This window comes from Aotus nancymaae, unplaced genomic scaffold (genome assembly GCF_030222135.1).
Source record: "Aotus nancymaae isolate 86718 unplaced genomic scaffold, 86718_ANA_hifiasm-v0.15.2.pri h1tg000002l, whole genome shotgun sequence".
Taxonomy (NCBI): domain Eukaryota; kingdom Metazoa; phylum Chordata; class Mammalia; order Primates; family Aotidae; genus Aotus; species Aotus nancymaae.
The window spans coordinates 14,288,407-14,313,628 of NW_026988413.1; the positions used below are offsets into that span (position 1 = coordinate 14,288,407).

At 42.5% G+C, this 25,222-nt stretch overlaps 2 protein-coding genes across 2 annotated transcripts; both read left to right on the forward strand.

Moving 5' to 3' along the window:
- The first annotated feature begins 1,339 nt into the window (after positions 1-1,339).
- On the forward strand, positions 1,340-2,620 carry LOC105713780 (replication protein A 32 kDa subunit). Its single transcript, XM_012447580.2, has one exon. It carries the CDS (start codon positions 1,464-1,466, stop codon positions 2,286-2,288), a length of 825 nt encoding a protein of 274 aa, XP_012303003.2. The 5' UTR covers positions 1,340-1,463; the 3' UTR covers positions 2,289-2,620.
- Positions 2,621-16,725: 14,105 nt separating this feature from the next.
- Positions 16,726-17,667, forward strand: LOC105713662 (olfactory receptor 2F1-like). The gene has a single exon (XM_012447435.2). It carries the CDS (start codon positions 16,726-16,728, stop codon positions 17,665-17,667), a length of 942 nt encoding a protein of 313 aa, XP_012302858.2.
- Positions 17,668-25,222: the final 7,555 nt, after the last annotated feature.

Here is a 25,222-nt window from a genome sequence, read left to right on the forward strand (position 1 = left end):
TAATAGATTGGCAGCCCTAAAATTTGGATGAAAAACACTTGGATCTATGATTGCTGTTGTGATTGTTATTAATCTGTTTTGTTTCTCTTTGTGTAGTTTGCAAGTACAGATCCAGAAGCCTCTGAGAAATAGCCCACCAAGATGGAGCTGTACTTGCTTACCTAGCTTTGTGAAACAAAGAAGGCGGAAGATGTGGAGAAACGTTAAGTTTACCCTGCCCCCATGGCTCCTTTGCGGAGGATACCTTTTAGTTTGTAATTACCGGTAGGCAAATAACAGCTGCCTACTTGGTATATTCTAGCGTTACATGTATATGTAGAACACCTGTGTATTAATAAGAATCACCTGTCAAAGAGCAAATAAATATGTTGATGAATCTCTGCCCAGGGCCTTCAATCCCGGAGAGCTGTAAGCCCTGCAGGCTCTCAGGCTGTTGGTCCCCAGAACAGATCCACTCTGCTGGCTGTCTGGGTGTCTGCTTCTCAATACCTTCAGCCCGCCTGGGTGGGAGTCTCCTAGTTGAGCTGGATCTTGGTAGACTGGACATTGTGCTAAGTGCTCTGCATGATCATCTCATTTAATCTTCACAAAAACCCATGAGTCAGCTATTACCATCCTCTCCATTTTATACCAGAAGAAACTGAGGCAGTAGAGACTTTAACTTGCCCATTGATGTAAATGCACAAGGTGGGAACCAAGATTCAGACTTGCACAATCAGGGTCTAGAACCTTTAGCCACAAGGCTATGCTACCTCCAGAGGGGTCTTGGTCAGCCGAGTAGAGGAAATGGCCTCCACTATAGAGTGTATCTGATACTGAAAAATATTTGAAAATCTTGGGAAAATGTCACAACCAGGATGGAATTCCCAGATCCCAGACCACAAGATCTCAAATCCCCTGCCCCAACACATGAGGAGTCAGAAGCAGTCTAGTGGGTGCCAGGGAGAGAAGGGAGGTGAGGAAGTTAGGAAGGTTAGAGAAAGAAGCCAACATTCCCCACTTCAAGCTTTTAGGGTTGGGAGCCAGAAGAAGCTTTATCTTAAAACCAGGTTAAGAGTTTCGATTTTACCTTGGACTGGATATTTTTAAGATTGTGATGAGAATGTAATCTCATTGGGGAGTTGGTTTATTGAACAAGCTGAATTCACAAAGTGTAATCAGATAAGCGTTCTTTCTGTGTTCTTTCTCATCTTCATGCCTCAAACCTGCACTGTGGGGATAGTCCTTCCCCTTGCCTTGGACTAAATCCATAATAAGCATAAATGTTCTGGATCCTCCCAGAAAATCAAAACATTTTCATTCACTTTAAGTCCCCAAAACATTCTCACTGCAGACTTAAAAATAGCCCAAGGTGGCCAGAAAAAAGTATCCAGAGCCACGGAGTAGCGGCCGAGTTCTGGGTTGTTCCGCAACTTCCCCAGATCCAAACCTTCTCGCCCTCTTTGTGGAGAATCGAGACCAAGATGTGGAACAGTAATGATGGGGGTGGATTCGAAAGCTATGGCAGCTCCAACTACGGGGGAGCTGGCGGCTACACGCAGTCCCCGGGGGGCTTTGGATCGCCCGGACCTTCTCAGGCCGAAAAGAAATCAAAAGCCCGAGCCCAGCACATTGTGCCCTGTACTATATCTCAGCTGCTTTCTGCCACTTTGGTTGATGAAGTGTTCAGAATTGGGAATGTTGAGATTTCACAGGTCACTATTGTGGGGATCATCAGACATACGGAGAAGGCTCCAACCAACATTGTTTACAAAATAGATGACATGACAGCTCCACCCATGGATGTTCGCCAGTGGGTTGACACAGATGACGCCAGCAGTGAAAACACTGTGGTTCCTCCAGAAACATATGTGAAAGTGGCAGGCCACCTGAGATCTTTTCAGAACAAAAAGAGCCTGGTAGCCTTTAAGATCATGCCCCTGGAGGATATGAATGAGTTCACTGCCCATATTCTAGAAGTGATTAATGCACACATGATACTGAGCAAAGCCAGTGGCCAGCCCTCAGCGGGGAGAGCACCTATCAGCAATCCAGGAATGAGTGAAGCAGGGAACTTTGGTGGGAATAGCTTTATGCCAGCAAATGGCCTCACTGTGGCCCAAAACCAGGTGCTGAATTTGATTAAGGCTTGTCCAAGACCTGAAGGGTTGAACTTTCAAGATCTCAAGAACCAGCTGAAACACATGTCTGTACTCTCAATCAAGCAAGCTGTGGATTTTCTGAGCAATGAGGGGCACATCTCTTCTACTGTGGATGATGATCATTTTAAATCCACAGATGCAGAATGACTGGATCTAATTGGGTGCCTGAGATATTTTACAGCTGGACCTATTTTCACAGTCTCTTGTCTCCAGCTCTGCATACGTTCGGCCAGGTGGCTTCTAGGAAGTAGGTTTCACGTGTAAAAGGTCTCTACTGACGTCCTTTTGAAACATACTGCTCTTCTGTTTTATTTTGTTTTGTTTGAAGCTCAAAGGGAGATGGACAATTGACAGGGATGCAGTCCAGGGTGGCATTTCTTGAGGAAGTTACGAATAAGCTTGTTACAACATCAAGATAGATGGAATTGGAAGGACGCTACCCGGAGAGTACTTACATAGTGCTTGAGAGTTTCTTTTTAAAATTTTTCCTGCTGAAAGAAGATGAGCAGGACCAGGGCCTTGTAGGCAGAGCCCTAACTGAGTAACCTGCTGGCCTCTGCCTGTTTGTGTCCCACTTCGGTTGTGTGGCATTACTTTCAGAATTGCACTTTCCTGCTTGTCGTGACTGCTGTTTGTCATGACGGTATGTTTCTGTGAACATGAAGTTCTGTGGTGGTGCCTCCAGGGGCAGAGGAAAGGAAGTGTTACTGTGTTTTGTACAAAATAAGTACATTTATATGTTTAATAAAACAGTTCGATTGTAGTAACTTGTAAAAAAAAAAAAAAATAGCCCAAGGTAAAATCAAAACTCTAAACCTTGTTTTAAGATAAAGCTGCTTCTGACTCCCAACCCTAAAAGCTTAAAGTGGGGAACGTTGGCTTCTTCTCTCTTCTCTAACCTTTCTAACTTCCTCACCTCCCTCCTCTCCCTGGCCCCACTAGACTGCTTCTGACTCCTCATGTGTTGGAGCAGGGGACAGAAACAGGTAAGAAGCAGAAATGTTCTTGTTGAGGGAGAGTGGTGCCACCTGGAAGCACTTGGAGAGCAAGAAGGAGATCAGACTCAAAGTCTGGAGAACAAACTGGAGGAGCTTTAATCATGAATGAATGCCAGGGCAGCCTGGGATGACAGTAAGGAAAGAGATCAGAATCTGTTTCCCATTTCTGCTATAACAAATTGTCACAGATTTGTGGCTTAAAACAACATAAATTTATTCTCACAGTTCTAGAAGTCAGAAGTTCAAAATCAATTTTACTGGGCTAGGGTCAAGGCACTGGCTGGGATTGTTCCTTCTGGCAGCTTCAGAGAAAAACTCATTTCCTTGCCTTTTTCAGCTTTTAGTGGCTGCCCGCATTCCTGGGCTTGTGACCCCTTCCTCATGTCACTCTAACTTCTTGCTTCTATCTCCATATCTCTTGGCCCTTGTCGTGGGCTGCCAGTCATCCTGTTCCATTCAGCTCTTTCATGGATACAGCTGACTGGGGCTGTGGATCTATGGGGGCAGGGGAAGAAAGAAGGAATGCAACCAGGACAGGGCAAGCCACAGCACCAAGCGGCTACAAGACAGTCGGATCGTGAGCATTACATGAAAGGCATGTGGAATATTTTCCTAAAGCAGCCTGTTCGATTCTTTGTAAAAGGCCCATCACAGTTTCCCCAGCTTGATATGGGCTTGACCCTAAAGAGGAGATGGAGGGAGGCAGAAAGATCTGATGCTGATGTTCCTGCCTCTCTCTCTCAGGACCCTTGTGATTATATTGGGCAAACCTGGCTAACCCAGGCTAATCACCCCATCTCAAAACATTTAACTTGATCATCTCTGCAAAATCCCTTTTGCCATAGAAGATAACAGAAACTGACTTGGGAGATTAGGACAGAAGGTGGACACATGTGCAGGGTCATTATTCAGCCTATCACCAGGTCCAAAATGTTAGGAAAATATTGAGGCAAATGTTTAGGCCTGGAGGGAGGCCAGAAGGCTCTAGAAATAAAAGTGAGTCAGCTTCCTTAACTCAAGGCCAGGAAGCAAACTGTATCTAAGAAGAGGAGGAAACACCCAGCCAGAACTCTTTTCTGTGATCCTTTTGAGTATTAAGAGACCTCATTTTGCTTGATTCGGTCATTGAAAAGATCCTGACCGCAGAAAGACATTGCTTCTGCTTTTGCAAACCTCTGCACAGAATTCCACAACGTCAGAGCATGAGGAGACCTCCGCCTTCTTCCACTGCAACCAGTTTTAGAAGACAATGTGAGCGACGGCATGGTCTAGTAAAAAATGCCCAATATTTGAAATTTGACATCAGGCATATCCCAATTTTCATCTTGACTGGCTCTTTACCAGTGGTCTACCTCTGACCCAGTCTCTGTCCACCTTGTAGAGTTGTTCTGAATGTGACAGAATAATGTTTTCTTTTCCTCACTCCTGAGACATGACACAGACTCTGTCCCCTCTTTAGAGCCAAACCCATATTAGGCTGGGGAACCTGAGAGAGGGGCCTTTCACAAAGAAGCAACCTGCTTTAAAAAAAATATTCCATGTCAGCTGGGTGCTGTGGCTCAAGCCTGTAATCCCAGCACTTTGGGAGCTAAGGTGGGCCGATCACCTGAGGTCAGGAGTTCAACACCAGCCTGACCAACATGGTGAAACCCTGTGTCTACTAAAAATACAAAAATTAGCCAGGCGTAGTGGCAGGTGCCTGTAGTCCCAGCTACTCAGGAGGCTGAGGCAGGAGAATCACTTGAATTCAGGAGGCGGAGGCTGCAGTGAGCAGAGATTGCACCACTGCACTCCAGCTTGGGTGACAGAGTAAGACTCCATCTCAAAAAGAGAAAAAGAAAAATGTCCCATGTGCCTTGTGTTTAGTGCTCAGAATCTGATTACCTTGTAGCTGCTTGGCGCTGCTGTGTACCCTGTCCCGGCTGCATTTCATCATCCCATCCCCTGCATAAATCCACAGCTGCACCCATGAAAGATGGGAATGGAACAGAATGACTGGCAGCCCAGGCCAAAGGCCAAGATGAGGCTGAGCACTGAGTCAGGACTGGGATGCTGATGAAGCACAGAGATTCAAGAGGAATTTCCTTTATGGGCAAGGAGAGGGACAGCCACAGAAAGAAATAAAAATAAAGGCCCAGTTTGTCCACTGGAAGCAGGCAGGACGAGCTCGATAACGAAGAGAAGAGATGCCCAGTTCCCTGTCCAAGATGGACACTATATGGAGAATTGTAGGTACAAGAATAACACTTACAGAAAAATAGACCAATCTACTTTTGTCTTTATTAATTCCAAATTTCTGAAACCCTGAGGCACCAATATCAAAACCACAACCTTTGGATTTAAACCCTGAGATTTTTATAAACTAGGGAACTCAGGATATGACATAAGGGAAATCCTGCATTCCATAAGGGAGCAAAGCCTTCCCTTTCTGACACAGGCTTGGGAAGAAATAAAGGAAGAGAAAATTCGTAGAAGCAGGCAATCAAATATATGTGTTCTAACCAGCCCTCCAAGGGACGGAGGCCCTGAGGATGGAGAGGTAGGATGAAAAGAAGAGGCCAAAGGTAGAAATATTCTCCTGATCCCCATTCAGAGCCCTGCCAGGAAACTGTTGTTCGAGGTGACCCAGAAACTCTGAAGATGCTGGGGGACGATAGAAGAGCAGCAGTGAAGGAGGTACCATGGGAGCCAATCTGAGCATGTTCCTGGCTCCCTAGAACATGGAATGCATGCCTCAGGTTCCTGTTTGCCTCAAATGGGAGGAGCAGAAACAGAAAGCAGCTGGCAGCTCAAACAAAGAACATGCCAGAGGGGATCAGCTTGGTGGAGAAAAGGCGGCCGGATCACTGAGGGCTACAGAATGGACTTCCCAACCCAGGGCTCCAGAAGAAATCAGTCATGTCTGGGAGGTGGTGTGTGTGTGTTTGGGGGAATAACAGCACTGGAAAACCAGAAGTGGGACCATTTCAACAAGAAGGTGGCCACCAAGCCTTGACAAAGCCAAGAGAACAAACAGTCCATGGGATCCCTGGCCACAGCCTCCAACAGTGGATGCCACAGGCTGGATCCACATAAACTGCTTCTCAACAGAAACCTGCCATGTGCATGTAGGGGATAGATCCCATAAGCCCCAAGGCAGGAGCAAAAACCTTCAGCCTATTTCCATATAAATAATGAAGAAGAAAGTAACTAGAAATATAACCATAGTAGTTATTAGTTATTCATATGTGATCTTAGTTATTCATAGGTGATCTTAATTCTTTTACTAATGCCTCTCGGATCGGAAGTGTGAACCTGGGGTGACATTGTGAAATGAATGACACTAAGGCAAGATGCTCTAAGCCCTCTGTCACGCCCACATAAGGGCTGCTGGAGGGCGCCTTGCCTGAGCGGCAGCACCAGTGCTGAAAAAGCACCCACTGTTTAGCCAGCTAGGGAAGGAGATGTCCAAAATAGCTGAGATGTCTCCTTCCCTGGAGGAGTCAGGAGAGAACCCGACTTCTCCGAGCTCTTGTGGTAAGTCCTGACGACTGTCAGGTAGGCCCACAGACATCCGGGGGCTTAACTGTCTCTATGTGATGCTGTGCTTCCGTGGTCACCTTCCATGTCTACTCTCATGTTCGGCTTCTGCGCCTGGTTCCTTTTTTCTTAGAAAAGATAATCAGTAATAGTAATATAAATCTTAATGTCTTAGTTCTTTCTTGATAACTATGGAAAAAGTGCTGATGCATTACGCTCCTTACCTCACTTCAGGTACCAGAAATTCCTGAGCTGCTACCTGAATGACACGTGATGGACTTGACCCGACCACTACCATGCCCTATCTACCCTGCCCCCAGATTTGCATTCGGGGCCACTGCTGGTCTCCGCAATTTGGGTAGCAGTGGACCCCTGGGCCCAGACTCTCTTTTCGCTATCTCTGTGTCTTGTGTCTTTTATTTCTACAATTTCTCATCTCCGCACGAGCCAGGAGGGGCTCACAGAACCCTGTAGGGCTGGACCCTACATGTGAATATGCAAAGATAAGAATGGCTGTCCAGCTCAAGAAGCCAGCACCGGGACCAGCATGCAGGGAGAGTGATTCGACACAACCATCGAAGCCCTATGAGTCAGTACTATCAGGTTTTGTCTTATACCCAGAAGCTCTGTTGATAAAGAAGACAAAGAAATAAGCCACTCTGATATAAGGTTGAACTTCAAGTTAAGTAAACATTTATCTGGAAAGATCATTTTAAGTTAACAGAGACCATTTACACGGTAAAAAACTAAGGTTCCTTTAATTGCTGTATGGTTTGCTTTTTGTCTTCTTTCTACAGAACCCCATAGAATAGAGACTCAGGAAGGGAAGACGATATAGAAAACAAAGTAGCTATGTTTTCAGGGAACATCAGTGAAGAGTATTCAAATTCATTATCCCAGCATATAGACAAGTTGATCTTGAAGTAAAAATTGTTCGGACATCATATTTGTACTTGTAATTTATAAGAAGATGTAACCTGGGCAGGGCGCAGGGGCTCAGCTCCCCATCGATCACCAAAGATGTAATGGGGGACAGGAGCAGAGCTGCGGGGGCATCCCAGAGACTTCCAATTCCCCTATCCGATGTGCCCAGGTCCTCAGCCTCTCTTGCCCCAGGAATAGGGGAAGGGGCCCTGGAGGCGCAGTGAGCTTACCACTCGAGTAAGTATCACAGACGCAAAGTAAATATCACAGACACAGAGTTTAGCAGATAGTGGTTTTTTTAGGCAGAAAGAGAAGAGAAAGAGAGAAGGAGAGAGAGCTCCCACACTGCCATGGGAGGGAAATCCAGAGGGGATATCCGCACAGGTAAGGAGCAGGAGGTTTTTAACCTTGGAGTTATTCCCACCCCATTCATGTTCTTGTTTAATGAGAGGAGTTTTTTCAAACTTCTGCTGGAGTGATTGATCTTTGACTTTGATACTGGATTGGCTGCTAGCTCCACAAACTCCCAGAGCTTTTCACAGGCTTTTTGAACAAAGAGGCTCACCTGGAATTTCTACCTAGTCCACACGTGGGAAAGTAAGACAAAGAACTTTACTTCCCAGATGGGGATGTGGATAGAGGCATGGCACTGGCAAGCTCTTGCCTTTGGAAACACGCCCCTTGTGGACTCAGTTTTCCTTAACACAGTCCCTCAGAAAGACTTCTTTTCTAGAGATGGAATGTACAATGCCCATCCAATGTTAATACATAATAAGGAAATTGTGTAAAGTTTAAATGAGATGATTCTTATAAAGCATTTAGTGTTCATTAAATTTTAGTTACTCATCCCTATCACTACCACTTAATTGCTTTCCCCTAAGTCATTTATTGGGTATGTACAGAGCAAAGACCAAAGCATAGAAATGCCACATTCAATTTTTCCAGCGTGTAGAGACAGGAAGCAGAACCGTATACTAACCCAGTCATGGCAGAGCTAATTCATGATGAGTTGTATCCGAGGCTGTTGGAGATGCTGTCAAGCATAGCAGACGTCAGTTCCAGTAAAATGCTTCCCAGAAGGTACCGTTTACATTTCACTGGGGAAGGAGGGAGAAATATTAATTCTAGTGAAAATGGAATGGAAAGAGCTGAATGGAAAGATTAGTAACTGAGAACCAGATAGAGTGGTTCCCTGGGAGTGAACTAAACTATTGCTAGTAACAGGGGAAGGAAAGAGTAGGAAAGTGGGTGGTGGTGAGGCAGTTCCAAAGGAGTGAAAGGGGAAAGACCCAGGTGAGCAGCAGGCCTGGGCCCACACAGATATCACAGGAAATCAATTATGTCCAAGGCTGGGGGTCTTTCATTGCCTTCTTCAGTGAAACTCCCGGTATAGGTCAATCTCAAAGGAAATGATTCCTCCTGTCTCCTTAAGTCCAGTTTGGAACTCGTGATGGAATGATTTTAGTCTCAGACCTCAGAATCCAGAATTTAGAATGAAAGGAAAATGCTGTAATGTACATGCTGAAAAACACAGACTTCTAGAACTTCAGGATCTTTAGATCCAATCCAACCACTTTGTTTTACAAACAAAGAAACAGACCCAGGGAGATTAGGTGACTTGTACAAAGTCATAGAGCTCTTTGTACTAAAGCTGGAGTAAATCCCACTGTCCTGCCTCTAGTCCAGGGTGTTTGCCACTATTGCATATTTCCAGATTTATCTCTGATGGTATAAATAATCCAAAACCTATAGTTACATCTACTTTGCTGAGATACAACTTTAATTGTATCTTTACTCTACCCTTGAATGATCACTTAGGCTGCCCAAAGGCTATTTAGTAGTGCCAGGCATTCAGACAGCAAGTCGATTTCCTAATATCACTATCTCAGTGTGATATGTCTGTGGGAATAAAGTTGCCCAGGTGCGACGGCAGGAGACTAAAGGCACAGTCTGTCCAGTATAATAAATAAGTGATTACTTAAATATAAACTGATTACATAGTTATAGAATTGACACCAAATAGATATTAGGTTCAATCACATAATTATATAATCTTATTACACCATTATTCTCTATTAATCTTTAGTGTAGGAACATTTTAGTCTTAAAGTATAGACATAATCTGGTGAAATATAATTCAGAACTGAAGGGACATTGTGAGAAGTGATCAGGAGGTGAGAGTAAATGCCTTGCGGTAATGCCAGCGCCTGGGAAGGTGCCCTTTACTTACCAGGCAAGACTTGCGATAACGCCAATGTCTAGGGAGATGCCCCATTGCTTAGCAGGCCATGAGGGGCAGTTTCCCTCTCGCTGGGGAGTTCAGAGAAAACTCTGCTCTGCCGGCTCTTGAGGAAGGTCTGACACTAGCCAGGCCGGCCCACAGACATCCAGGGGTTTAAACACCTCTCCGTGGTGCTGCGCTCCGATGGTCACCATCCTTGTCCACTTTCATGTTCCATGTTCCCACCCAATGAGCCCTTGTAAATTCTTAGAAGCTATGAGAAGTAAGAATAGAGGAATCCTAAAAGCCTTTGCTGTCTCTGGTAAGTGCAGAAAAAGATACTGACGTAAGTGCCTCCCCTCCTTGCAGCGGCTACCTGAGAGGGAGGGGCCCTCTGTGCTGTCCCCACGTGACACTCTGTACTATACCCACGTGGTCCCCTGAACTCTACCCACACAGCCCCATATATTTTCAGTACATAATTTGCTTGACCCCTACCAATAATGTCAGATGAGTCACTCTCCGGCCCTGCCCCACTGCCTTGTATACAATAAATACCAGGGCACCCAGGCATTTGGTACCACTGCTGGACTCCACCCCTTTTTGGTAGCAGTGGTCTCCCGACATGAGCTGAATTCTTCCCTTATCTCTGTGTCCTTGTCTCTTTTTTTTCTACGATCTGTGGTCTCTGCACACAAAAGAACACCCACTAGACCCTGCGGGGCTAGACCCTGCATATGTCTCTATCAGATATATGAATTTTAAAAATTTCACTTAGATTCATATTAGAGGAAGATATATGTTATTATAAACATTTAGAAATATTTGTATTAGTTTGTTCTCACATTGCTATTAAGAACTACCTGAGACTGGGTAATTTATAAAGAAAAGAGGTTTAATTGACTCATGGTTCCATCCACAGGCTGTACAGGAAGCATGGAGGGGAGGCCTCAGGAAACTTACAATCATGGTGGAAGGTGAAGGGGAAGTAGGCACGTCTTACACAGCCGGGGCAGGAGAAGGAGAGAGAGCGGGAGGTGCCACACACTTTCAGACAACCGGATCTTGTGATAACTTACTCACTATTGGAAAACAACAAGAGCGAAATCTGCCCCCACCAGGCTCCTCCTCCAACACTGGGGATTACAGTTTGACATGAGATTTGGGCAAGGACACAAATCCAAGCCATATCAATATTGATAAGCCAAAAAATAAGAAAACAAAAATACCTATAATCCTATTACCCAGAGATTAACCCATAGACATTTTGTGGTCATCCTGCCTGTTCTTTTTCTACTTTTCAATCTTTATATACATCCAACTGTATATATATTATTTTTCCTACTATTTTCTAACCTACTTTGTAAAAAAAAAAAAATCTAGTTACATATTATCTGTAACCTTACTGCTTGGAAAAGTAAGAAGGATGCATTTTTCTTTTTTACCAGCAGGGAAACATTTTTATTAGATGAGAGTAGGAGGTAGTGCGGAGGATGGTTCCCAACAGCTTTTTTTTTTTACATTGGAGTCCCCTGTGTCCGTTGATACCGAGTCTGCCTCTGAAGTGCATCAGGGGTCCCACCTCTCAGGTGTCATTCTCTCTTCTTCTCACCCTTCACGTGTTGGTTTTCTTTCTACTGCTGCTCTCTTTCTTAACCTTTGGCTACAACTCTCAGTCAGAAGTTCTAGCAGTTTTTTTCATCCACAGACAGTGAGGTGAAGAAAGCTCTAGGTCCTTTGAGGTCCTGAGCTTACCTGGGTGGTGGAAGCAGCAGAGATAAACCTGAGATTCTTCAGGTCCTGCCCAAAGGGGAAGAGCATGAAGTTAAACAACAGTTCCCTGATCCATTGTCATTATGATGACAAATCTTTCAGGTAAGTGAACTTTCATCTTGCAATATTGGTCAATTGTTATTTAAAAATGTTAGTGGGTTACACATTGGTGTCTCTCTTTTTTCTCATGTTCCATTACCATAGAAATGAATAGATAAATATTGGGAATAAAACCTCATCCTGACCCATTGTTTCCTCTGCTCCTTCTAGTAATTCCAGTGAAGAAATTAAAACTGTGGAAGATGGCCAAGAAGTGGAAGATCAGTATCAGGAAAGCTGCTTAAAAAAACTTCTAGTGATATGAAAATACGCAAAGGAAACCCAACAGAAATGTAATGTGGGAGACCATCAAGAAACCTGCAGAACTATTTTAATGACTGTGAACTTGGGACTTCTCAATGGCTCCCAGCCCATAAATATAATGGTTCAAATGTGCCATACGTCCTCAACACTCTAAAACTAGATGTCACTGTCACTAAAACTAGGTGTGTGGGAGGAGAGGAGAAGGTGCTTTCATTTTCTTCCTTTGGGAAGGGGACCAGGTTCTAAAATTTCAGTTTCTCTTTCCCTTCCCAATTACTTTCAGTCCCTTCCCACCAGGTCAGAAAAGTAAATGTTTCTGTCTCCCGACTTCTACCAAAAGTCCTCAGTGATGCCACAGCGTTGAAGGGCAGTAAAAGATATAAAAGAGTCAGAGAAGGGCTCACTATGCTAGCAACTAGAAGGATAATTAAAAGTTGAAATAAAATGTTTTTAGAATATGTATTCCACAGGGAACTTAGCAGAGAAGGGAGCTGTGGTTGTGGAGAAGTAGTTGTGGAAAAGAATGAGCAAGAAACACACCAAGAGCAAGTAATTGCCCTCTGGGGATGCCTAAATTCTGAAGTTACCAGCTAATACTGACAAAGTAAAACCTGCATCCCCAAGAAGAGCATGAACAACCGTATCAAGGACTTTCTAAGAGATGTACATCTCCACACTCAGAATGCCCCGTGCATGAAGTGAGCACTCAGCCTTGGTGAGTCACCCACAAGGAAGGTTACGAGGAGGTGGTGGGAGGATAAAGCCCAAATCCCTGGGAGCAGCCGGGACTGTTTTGTGATCCTCCACTGTATTTTCCTCACTGGTTGTAGTTGGAGGCTATTTGAATTCCTCCGATGACCTAGATGATGCAACACAGTGTTTTCAAGCCACTTCATGGAGTCCTAGTTCTTGGTCAGTCATCCAGTCAACAGCATAAACTGAAGTGCTCAGTATATATAGATACACATTTTTAAAACTAAGGAATGGAAGTCAAAAGGGAGAAAGTTCTTTTTGTGGCCTTGAGGCATTTCAATTCTGTTGGAGATAAGAAGGAACGGAAAAGGGCTGGGATTGGGATAGGAACCAACGATAGACATAGACCTTCATCTTTTCTTGATAAAGACGATGGTGAATATTCTGAACCATCAGGAAGTATAATTCGTATGGAACTAAGGCAAGTTTGGTCCCAGATCTGGTAGAAAATTTGGTGTTAGGGGTCATTCCAATCCAGGAATTACCAGGGACACACTTTGGACGAAGGCTTACATATCAGAAGGCTGCTAGCCTTTCAGCCTTGGCCCAAGTAGTTTTGCCATTTCTATCAGTGTAGTCCTCTTCCCCAGTTCCTCAGTCTCTGCTTTTGAGTCGATTAGTCCCATTCATTGACACCTCCCCAGTCAGCTATGTATGTGATCTGAATCCTTTGAACCAAAACCCACTAACCTATACCTCATTGCCTACAGTCCCACTCCCACTAGCTGTGCATGCTTAGAGCAATCAAAGACCAAAGGACCTATTTTTCCCTTTTATACTGCTTTAAACCACAGATTATGTATATTCGCTTATCACAAATCTTTAGAGCTGGAAGAAATCTTAATGGACCTAATCTAACTTGCTCATTCTGTAGATGAAGAAACTGGCTTTAAAATGTAGCAATGGACCCAATAGATACATAGATGGTTTACTGATACAGCTTGAAGCCCAGACCTCCTTACATGAATCTTAGCATAACTTAAACCACATCTACTTTTTCAAGAGGCAAGGGCACTGTTTTTTGTTTTTGTTTATGTTTTGTTTTGTTTTGTTTTGTTGTTTGTTTCAACTTTATTATTTGTACAGATCTGCTTAGCTGATCACATAGCCAAACTCTACGTCTCCTCTTACCAGACGTCTTCATCAAGCTTCCTCTGAAACCTCCTCTGATAAGGTCATGATGACTCACTCTTTCTATTCTCCCTGCAGGCTGAGTTCCTAAGCGGGAGACCGACCGATTGATTTGTTATTCCAGCACCTTCCACCGGACCAGGCACTGAGCGGTGCTCAGGACATGTTTACCAAGGTGAGAAAAGTGGAATAAAATTCTCTGTTCCAAAAAGCTAAGAACAAGGCCATCTCTCAATAAAAATAGTTTTTCATCATCTAAAAACATCACCAAAATTTATTGGAATAAAATAGTGCTAAGCTCCCACTGTGTGCACAGCATGTACTACCTGCCTGTTGAGTACAGGTGAACCCTCCACTTTGATTCTTCGCTATATTTAACAGGGTCTCTCTAATTAGGTGGTTTAAGCAATATAATTTATTTCAAGGGGCCTTATGACCCATATTCTGTTAACTTTCTGACCTTTACAGCACATATTCATCTTGTTTCTTATCCCCATAGCTCTGGGTAGACTTTAACCTCTGTAATTTGGACTTGTTGAGCATAGTAACAGCCACTTAAGTTTACTTAGTACTTTAAAAAGCATATTCATATTCATTTGTTCATCTGATCTTACTTAAAATATTGTGCAATAGACATTATTATTATTTATGCATTTCAAATGAAGAAACTAAAGCTCAGAGAGGTCAAGTAAGTTGCACAGAGCAGACTAATGGGAGAGGCAAACTCAAACTCAGACTCCTTAACTTCTCATTCAAAGCTTTACCCACGCACCACATGTCTTTCTCTACAAGGAAAGATGGCTGTCCTGAGCTTCCCATCTAAGGTTCCTCAGATGCCTCCCTTCCTAGACCACAGCTTTTCAGAACTCCTTCCTACCCCTCACTCATAGGCTTGGGGAGAGCTAGATGCGCAGGGCAGCCCTGACCCTTGTTCCAGCTTAGTCTCCAGGTAGATCTGAGACCTGGGCAAATCACCTCACTCCTGTTCCTTTGTTTCCTTGTTTATAAAATGAAAGGAATGAGACACTTGGCCTCTGTATTTCTTGTTATTTTAAATACTTGTGATTACCTTCTGGAGGATATCTCCATTTCTGAGACCAACTCTGAAGGTAAGATTCTGTCTGTAGTAACAAGCAGCCTACCTATCATAGTAGATCAGCATTGAGTTACTTCTGCTGATACAAGGGCACCATTTCCCTAGGGCAGTACTCAAAACTCCAGCTGCTGGCTCTGACCCTAGAATCTGGTCTCCAACCTTGAGGACCCAAGGCCAGTTTCTATTCTTAGCAGTTTCTACAGTGACACCTTCTGGCCACTGCAGGGCCAGGGCTGAACGCAGACAAGATGCCGGCTCCATCCAGGTCCTCTGCTCTCTCCCTCCACCAATGTTTCCAGCCAGAAGAAACAAATTGAATTATGCATTTCAGCTCTCTTGTATTTTATTCTGTTTCTACTCTGGTTTTCTTCATGCTGATGGATTGCATTTGTCCTCTGGCTGTAGTGGCTTGCACAAACATGCTCTCATTAGATTCTCAGATTTAACCAAAATCCATCTTTTTTAAATTTATTATTTGATCTTCTGGCACTGTTGATTTTCTAAACACAAATTCCTGACATTGAAAGGCAGAATTTCCTAGGTTGGTTGGAAGCATAGTGCCTGATAGGCTCAAATAATTTTTTAAAAAATTAATTGGTTTACTAATTAGATATGTTTAAGAGCAGGAAATACACCTGGAGATTATATTTCTATTAAGAAAAAGTGATGGCGCTTAATTCTATTTTTCAAGAGGACCAGTCAGCATGGTAGAAGGGAGATGACCTGGCGAAACCTTAGCTACAAGGGAGAATTCACCCTGTTTAAAAAGATTCAGTGGGTTTCCATCACCTTATATTCAGTAGTAATAGATGAGTATCATTGGTTTTCAAATGCTTGCATCACGTTACTTTGTTAATCATTTGTTTAAACGTAGAAATAAATGCCTGAAACTCATTCTATAAATTGCATGTTATTAGGGAGTAAGGCATAACTACTGTGGTAATTTAATTACAAAGCTCTAAATTTAATTAGCCAAATACTAACCTTGTTCTTCTCCTTTATAGCACTTAGCACAATTCTACTTAATTAATTATTTGTAATTGTTGATGTAATCTCTGTGTTCCTGGATAAATTATAATAACCAAGAATGCAAGGACCCATGTTTCTACCTTTCTTACTCACAGGCAGGTAACCAATGCCTGGAACAGACCCTGGCACACCAGCAGGGACTTAGTAGATATTGGTTTCAAGGACTTCAGTTTTATCTGGACTGGTGGGAAAAATGAAAAGGATGTGAGAGGATTCCTGTCTAGACTCGATGGGCCCTAGAAACAGCATGAAGAGCAGCTCAATCCAGAGTTAAGAAATGAGCTGAGAAACCCCAGGACATCCCTATGGTTCTCGTGTCTGATTACAATACTTAACCCACTGCTACCTCACAGTGAAGAATCCTTCCTTTCTTTCCTATCTTCCACTTTCCTTCCCTCCTTTTCCACTTTTCTATTGTCTTTCCTTAGTTTTTCTTTCCTTCTCTCATCTTTTTTTCTCTGTCATTCCTTCTACATTGATAGATTACCTCCTATACAACTGTAACTGTGCTGGGTCCTAGGTGTGAAAGGATGGCCAAAACAGTAACTTCATCCTTCAGAATCTCTCAAAATTTGGTTTAGTGTCAGAAACCAAATGTTTCTTTCTACAAGAGCTTTGCATTCCCTCCTAACCACCTAGATTGAAGAAGTGAGGTTCAATGTCCCAGTCCTGTCTCCAATCCTAGCCCAGGACTTAACCCACGACTCGTAAAGTGAGACCTTAACTTCTCCTTTCCTAACTCTACTTCTTCCCCTGGTAGCCTGACCCACCTGCTCCATGGGAAGCGACAACGTGACCTGGGTGAGTGAGTTCATCCTAATGGGCCTCTCCAGTGACAGGGGGACCCAGGCTGGACTCTTTGTCTTATTTGCGGCCGCCTACCTGCTGACCCTGCTGGGCAATGGGCTCATCCTGCTCCTGATCTGGCTGGATATGCGACTCCACCTGCCCATGTATTTCTTCCTCTGCAACCTCTCACTCGTGGACATCTGCTATACCTCCAGCGGGGTCCCTCAGATGCTGGTGCACTTCCTCCTGGAGAAGAAGACCATCTCCTTTGCCCGATGTGGGACCCAGCTCTTTTTCTCCTTGGCCCTTGGAGGGACCGAATTTTTGCTGCTGGCCGCAATGGCCTATGACCGCTATGTGGCCGTCTGTGACCCCCTGTGTTACATAGCAGTGATGAGCCCAAGGCTCTGCATGGCACTGGCAGCTGTCTCTTGGCTCGTGGGCCTGGCTAATTCTGCTATGGAGACGGCACTCACCATGTACCTGCCCACCTGTGGGCACAACGTACTAAACCATGTGGCCTGTGAGACACTGGCACTGATCAGGTTGGCCTGCATGGACATCACCTTCAATCAGGTGGTCATAGTGGCCTCCAGTGTGGTGGTGCTGCTGGTGCCCTGCTGCCTGGTCTCACTATCCTACACCCACATTGTAGCTGTCATCCTGAGGATCCGCTCCACCCATGGACGCCGCAAGGCCTTCAGGACCTGTGCTTCCCACCTCACTGTGGTCTCCATGTCCTATGGGATGGCCCTCTTTACCTACATGCAGCCTCGCTCCATGGCCTCAGCTGAGCAGGAAAAGCTGGTGGTGCTCTTCTATGCTGTGGTGACCCCCATGTTGAATCCTCTCATCTACAGTCTGCAGAACAAGGATGTGAAGGCAGCTCTGAGTCGAGTTCTAATGAGGAGCTCTGCATTAAAACAGTAGAGAGTGGTTTGGGTAATGAGAGGGCCTCACTCTGAAGACAGTGGGCATTGGACCCTGCTCTCCAGCATAACATGTGTATGCATGTGTGTGTACATATGTGCATCTGAGTAGGGTTGTGTGTGTGTGTGTGTAAGGGAACAGGTGGGAGGGCCACAATCAGTATTACTCTCTTTTGAGGTAATAGAGAAATGGATTTTATCCAGACTTCATCTTTGGCCCGTGCCACCTTCTCAATGTGAATTACAATAACTTAAAAATACATACACCCTACAGAAAGTTAAATAAAATATATTCATTTTCATAAATGAAAGAAAGGGGGAGGAGGAGAAAAGATATACCAGTGTATATGAATTAGGAAGAAAGATTAAATTAGAAGTCAGGGCAGTGCACAAAATGTATTGGAAGAAAGTCTATTTCTTGCTAAAAAAAATTTAAATATATGTTTCTGCAGTCAATGAGAAAAGGAGGGAAAAAAAGTTTAAGTTACAGAATTCACTGTGCCATGGGATCAAACAAGCTGTAGGTCAGAGGTGCAAAGGCCACGCCAGTAACTCACACATGGTACAGGCCAGCTCACCAGGGTAGGGAATTCACCCATGGGTTTGGGGCCAAAGTCACAGTAATGATCTCTCAGCTCTGATAAGTATGACTGGGCAGTCACATGAGCATCCCTCTGCTTGTTTCCCTTTCAAATTTGCAGTGGTAGCAAATTGCTGGCCAGAAAGTCAGACATATGGGACCTCAAACAAACATCTTGTACACAGTCAGGGCTAAGGATATCCTCTTGTGAAATGAGGGCTGTGCTCAGAGCTCATCCTGACTAGGAGGCTACGCTACGCCCGATTAGAGTAAGCCATGGGATTCAGCAAGGAAAGAATCCTGCTTCCTCATTGGGGATAGTTTCATCCTGCTCTTCTCATACACACATTTTTGAGCTCTAAAATACTAGATCATAAAGCAAAGCAGTGATAATTTTATTAGGAAAAATGTTTAAAATAATTTTTTTTGAGACTGAGTCTCACTCTGTCACCAGGCTGGAGTGCAGTGGCACGATCTCAGCTCACTGCAACCTCTGCCTCCTGGCTTCAAACAATTCTCCTGCCTCAGCCTCCCAAGTAGCTGGGACTAAATGGGCTCACCATCACACCAGGCTAATTTTCTGTATTTTTAGTAGAGATGGGGTTTCTCCATGTTAGCCAGGATCGTCTCTGTCTCTTGACATTGTGATCTGCTCACCTGGAACTCCCAAAGTGCTGGGATTACAGGCGTAAGCCACCGTGCCTGGCCCAACAAATTTTTAAAATCAGACTAAAACATCTACTTAACTAAATATTACGAATCTCTGGTTTGTCTTGACCACAAAAGAAAACAAACAAACCAAAACAAGCAAACAAACAACAAAAACAACAACAAAAAACATGAGTTGAGAACAGTTCAAACTTTTACTCAATCTGTTGCAACAAAGCTAAAGGGTTGAAAAACCAGAAATGAAGAGCATCCTTTAAAATTGTTAGTTAAAGTTTTTAACTGCAGTAAAGCTCACATATCATATGATTCACAATTTTTGCCATTTTAATGCCACGGCATTGTGCAACCTCATCTCTATCTGCCCCAAAACACTTTCAATACCCCGAAAGGATACGCCACACTCATTAAGCAGTCACTGCCTCTCCCAACTAATCTGTTTTCTATCTCTATGGATTTGCCGATTTGGGACATTTCATATAAAGGGAATCATGCAATATGTGGCCTTTTGTGTCTAGCTTCTCACTTAGAATAATGTTTTTGAGGTCTTTCCATATTGCAGTATGTAGCAGTGCTTCGCTTCTTCTTATGGTTGAATAATATTCCATTGTATGGATAGACCACATTTTCTTATGAACATTCACGTACAAATTTTTGTTTGAATACTTGTTTTCAATTCTTTTGAATATTTACCCAGGAGTGGAAGTGCTGGGTCACATGATAATTCTATGTTTAACTTTTTTAAGAAACTGCCAAACTGTTCTCCACCACGGCTGAACTATTTTACATTCCAGCAAAGAACCAGCAATGAATAAGGATTCCAGCTTCTTCACAGCCTTACCAATACTTATTCCAGTTCTGTTGATTGTAGCTGGTCTTTCTCATGCAATTCTCATGATGGTTAATAAGTCTCACAAGATCTGATGGGTTCATCAGGAGTTTCTGCTTTTGCTTCTTCCTCATTTTCTCTTGCTGCTACCATGTAAGAAGTGCCTTTCACCTCCCACCATGATTCTGAGACCTCCCCAGCCATGTGGAACTGTAAGTCCAATTGAACCTCTTTTTCTTCCCAGTCTCAGGTATGCCTTTATCAGCAGTGTGAAAATGGACTAATACACCCCAGAAAGTCAATTTTACTGTACGTTAATTTAAAGGGCACTTACAAATCAGTAAGAAAACGGTGAACATGCAAACAGAAAACTGGAGAAATAAAATAAATACAAAGGTAGAACTTGTTTTATAATATTTAGCATACTAAAAAATCTTTCATCTCAACAACAAATAAATACAAACTAAAATAAACTATATTAAATTATTTAATTCATTAAAAAATATTGACAGCATATACTTTAATTATACTTATCAAAAGCCTTAGACTACCTTGGACACTGTAGTGCCATAGTGAGACCCTGTCTCTAAAAATAAAAATTCAATAAATTAGCCAGGGTGGTAGTGCCCTTGCAGTCCCAGCTACTCAGGAGGCTGAGTGGGAGGACTGCCTGACTCATGAGTTCAAACTACAGTCAGCTGCAATCGTGCCACTGAGCTCGAGCCTGGGCTACAGAGCTAGACCCTGACTCAAAGAAAATCTTTTTAAAAATTCATGCTGACTTTTAGTTTAAATGGCATCTGATCCCCCAGAAAAAAAAAAAAAATCTTAACTCTAATACAAGCTATGTGATAATGCCAAGAAAGATAAACACTTGCAAAAATGTTTAAAATATAATCATCTGGTGAATTACTATATCTTGAGAGGACTATTTCCTAATCTCTAAATAATTCACAGAAATCCAAGGATACTACTAATCAAAGAACACAACACTTGTCCTTCCACTTTGGACTTCTGCTTTTTGAGACATTGCTCTGCAGACTGCATCCCATAAACAACTGGAGAAAGCAATTCTCAAGAGACTAATAGGGCAGTAAAGAATAAGGGAAGAGGGATATTATAACATGGTGCATTTAATCATTCTGAGAAAGGCCATACTACCAGAAAGTAGAGGAGGCGAGAGTTGCTCTTGGGTATTTTTAATTCCAGGTCCCCGTCTCTTAGCCACTACTTTCCATAACCTATATCAAAATTCAGAAAGAGGCTGGGGGCGGTGTCTCATGCCTGTAATTCCAGCCCTTAGGGAGGCTGAGGTGGGCAGATCACTTGAGATTAGAAATTCGAGACCAGCCTGGCCAACATGGTAAAACCCAGCCTCTAGTAAAAATATAAAAATTAGCCAGGCCGCCTCCAGAAAGAAAGAAAGAAAAGAGAGAGAGACAGAGAAAGAGAGAGAGAGAGAGAGAGGAGAGGGGAAGGAAGGGAGGAGGGAGGGAGGGAGGGAATGAAGGGCTCACCAGAGGTTTTAGAAAAATATAATCATTCAAAGTGACTCACATTTGAACACATCCTGAACAGGTGTTAAATTTTAAGTATATATGAAAAAATCCAACAGCGAACACGTAAGAATAGTAGATTCCCCAGGGAAAACCAACAATCAGGGCTGGCATGGAACTTTTCCTCTACATTAAGGTACAGTAAGGAATGACAGGAAGGTAATGAAATAATTTTCTACTAGGTTTTGAGGGCAAGAAAGTATAATCCAAAAATATTACATCCAGCCAAATGATCCTTAAAGTATGACATAAACAAGCAGACATTTTCTTATATGCATGGCTCATCAACCATGTAGAGTCAATTTTTGACCTTAAAGGATAAGAAAATAAAAACAAATTTAAAATATAAAATTGAATGGAATGTGTAGGATTATGTTGGGTTAGAGAGTTCAACATATGTCTTAAATATAAAGGAAGTCAAACTATATTGATAAAAAGGAGGTTGTCACAACTAGAATATACAAACAGAAAGCTACAGTTGAATTAGCAATTGATTAATTATAGAACTCAGGAGATGTTACAAATTCTGATTTGGCATTTGTAGTAGAAGGTGCTTAGCTGAACAGATCAGCTCTTCTACCGCTATCTGCCACTAGAGTCAAGTCCTCAGCCTTTATCCTCTGAAAAAAAGGGTTTTTTTCCTCTGTCTCTCTAACATAGAAGATAAAATTTCTTGGAAGTTCTAGAACCTGTAGTGTTGGTGGTGTTTTCACTGAGTAAATATCACCCCTTTGGCATTGTAGAAACTAATAGTTTTCTAATCAGTTCCCTCCCTGCTCATCCTAAAGTGAACTCTGCCGCTTGACATAATTTATCCTCAATTTCAATGCTTACAACGCTGATAAGATTGCCCATCCAAGGCAAAAACTCATCCCAACATATCCCACCTACACAATTGCAGAGTAAATCCACAGTTGCTACACAATCCTTCCTTCTTAAATGTAAACAGGACATTTCATTGCTGAAATCTTTTTTAAAAAATCAGTAAGATGGTTGAAAGATAAAGTGAAAGAACTCTCTAAGAATATAGAATAATAGATTTTTAAAAATTATACAGGCCTTCTACTCCCACGTAAAGAAGTAACATGACAGAATTACCCAGAAACTAGCAAGCAACTAGAAAACTGGAAAACAATTTAAAAACATTGTTTTCAGATATTAAAAAACAGATAGCACAAAACTGTGATTCCTGTGAGAAGGAAAAATAATGAGGTGATTCTTACAATCACCCAGACTTTCTGCCAAGAGGCAATATCCACATTGTGGCACAAAGAGAGGGAATTTAAACAGACCTGAAAATCTTGCTCAGTGAAGGATGCAGAGATTAGTAGGAAGAATAAGCTACACAGGAAACCCGCTCCAGAAATCAGTCTTTGAGTCCTTAGCTAAGCACCAATCCGTATGTGAGGAGTGTGAAACCCTGTTAAGACTGAGAAAAAACAACCTCCCAAGAAAGAAAAATTACTGGAGAGCTATAAAACAAACAATTTCCAGAACTCCTATGGGGTCAGGATTCATATTAGTAGTCTTTGGCTAGAATAAAACAACCTTACTGAATATACAAAGCACTCCATATGAATTGCAAAGATGCCATGTCTTAGAAGTTGAGCAAAATTCACCCTAGAAAAAGACTACCATAGACTTACCATAAATCGAAAGCATCAAACTAATGTACAAGTAACTGTCAGAAAAGGTCTAAAATGCTTGAATAGAATACAACAAAATAAAGTATTAAACAACTTAAGATTTCTAATAGCCAACATTCAATAAAAAAATTACTGGACCTTGAAAACCAGGAAAATAAGATTCATAACTTGGAACAAATCAGTCAACAAATGCAGGCCTAGAAACAGAAGAAACTAAATAGGACTTGTAAAGATGAAAAACAAAATACGTAAAATTTAAATTTCACTAGATGGGATTAATAATAGTTTAGGTCCTGCAAAATAAAATAATAGTAAGCTTGACCTACCGAATGTATAAGCATCCAACAGCAGAGCTTCCAAATATATGCAGCAAAAAAAAAGAAAAACTTTTAAAAAGGTATCAGGCCAGGCACCATGGCTCAGGCCTGTGATCCCAGCACTTTGGGAGGCCAAGGTAGGTGGATTGCTTGAGCTCAGAAGTTCAAAACCAGCCTGGGAAACATAGTGAGATGCTGTCTCTATAAAAAATTTAAAAATTAACCCGGCATGGTGGTACATGCCTGTGGTCACAGCTACTCCAAAGGCTGAGGTGGGAGGATTGGTTGAGCCTGGAGGCAGAGGTTACAGTGAGCTATGACCGCACCACTGCACTGTAGCCTGTATGACAGAGCCAGACTCTTTCAAAAAAAAATTAAAAATACACAATTAGAGTAGAATAATTCAACACTTGCCTCTCAGTAAATGAACAAGTAGACATAAAATCAGTAAGGATACAGAGGATATGTAAGACTTGAACAATGCTGTCAACCAACTAGACCTAGCTGACATTTATAGAACACTCCATCCAACATCAACAGAACACACATCCTTTTCAAGTGCACATGGAGTATTCATCAGGACCGATAAGCCATTGGGCCATGAAGCAAATCTCAAGAAATTTTAAAAGACTGAAATCATGCAGACTATGTTCTCTAATCATAATACAATTAAATTTGAAATTAATGCCAGAAAGATACCTGGAAGATCTCACACATATTTAGATATTAAACACCGCTTGTTTGATTAACCCATTGGCCAAAGCCATTAGCCAAAGTTATGAATATACTAATGTCTGGGTTTTATCCACCTGAGATGCTGGCCCAATGTCTCTGGACTGTAATCTGGGCATCTAAAATGTTCAAAGCTTCCCAGGTGATTTTAACATGCAGCTAATGTTGAAAGTTCTGATCTGGTATCCACCTTGGGTCCTATGAGATTTTCAGAGGCAACCCTAATTTCTGGAGTTTTTTTTTTTTTTCTTCTCTCTCAAACCTCCCCTAATGAGCATCCAAATGGGCTGTTCCACCTGTCAGACTCTTCTCTGCATCTCCATGGTCTCTCTTCATTCTCATAATAATCAGCAGCACTACCTTCTCCCACCATGTTGCAAAGAAACAAGGTGAATACTGAAATGGGGCTAAAGGGACTTGCTATTCATAAAGAAATAAAAGCTATAAATTTTCTTAGCACATGAAAAAAAATGACATCTGTATCTTTTGAGAGGGGCTGCAGACCAGCAGAGTAAACAGGGAGGTGCCCCAAAGGCAAACATGTCTTTGCTGTGACAGAAGGGTTTACCCAGAACAAAGCTCTAGGGATTTTGCAGCCACTCCCTTACTGACTTCATCTGTGGGCATCGTCAGTTTCCAAGTGTTGTCACTGCAAATAAGTGATGTGTGCATTCATCTTTTATTAATCACTTACTTTAACATTTGAACAAATGCCAACATTTCACCAAGGAAACAGGATTATCTTAAGAAGTTGGGACATAATTATAAATGATATAATGTTCTGCAATGAGGTCCTGATCTTATCAACCTAAAACTAAATCTGATTAATCAGTATACTGAGAACCGAGTGAACGATTCTATCATTGGCCCAACCTAGATTATGGAAGAAGCAGGAAGAGCCGCTGGCCCCAGCCTGAGTAATGAGAATGAGGGCAAATCCCAGGACACACATTTACATATTGGGATCAGAGAATAATCCTCAAAAACACTTTAAACGTTTATATTTATGGACCCAACAAACATTATTTGTGAAATATTTGTTAGGAATCTTCATATTTTAAAAATCAGAAAAGATCTCTGACTTCAAGAAGCTCACAATCTAATAGAGACAGTATACAAGTATTTGCAGTCCTCTTTACAGTCCTTTGTTCAGTGCTAGACTGTGAATTCTGATTCTGATCAGGCCTCTGTAACCCACTTTTTTCCATAGCAGCCTGACCCACCTGCTCC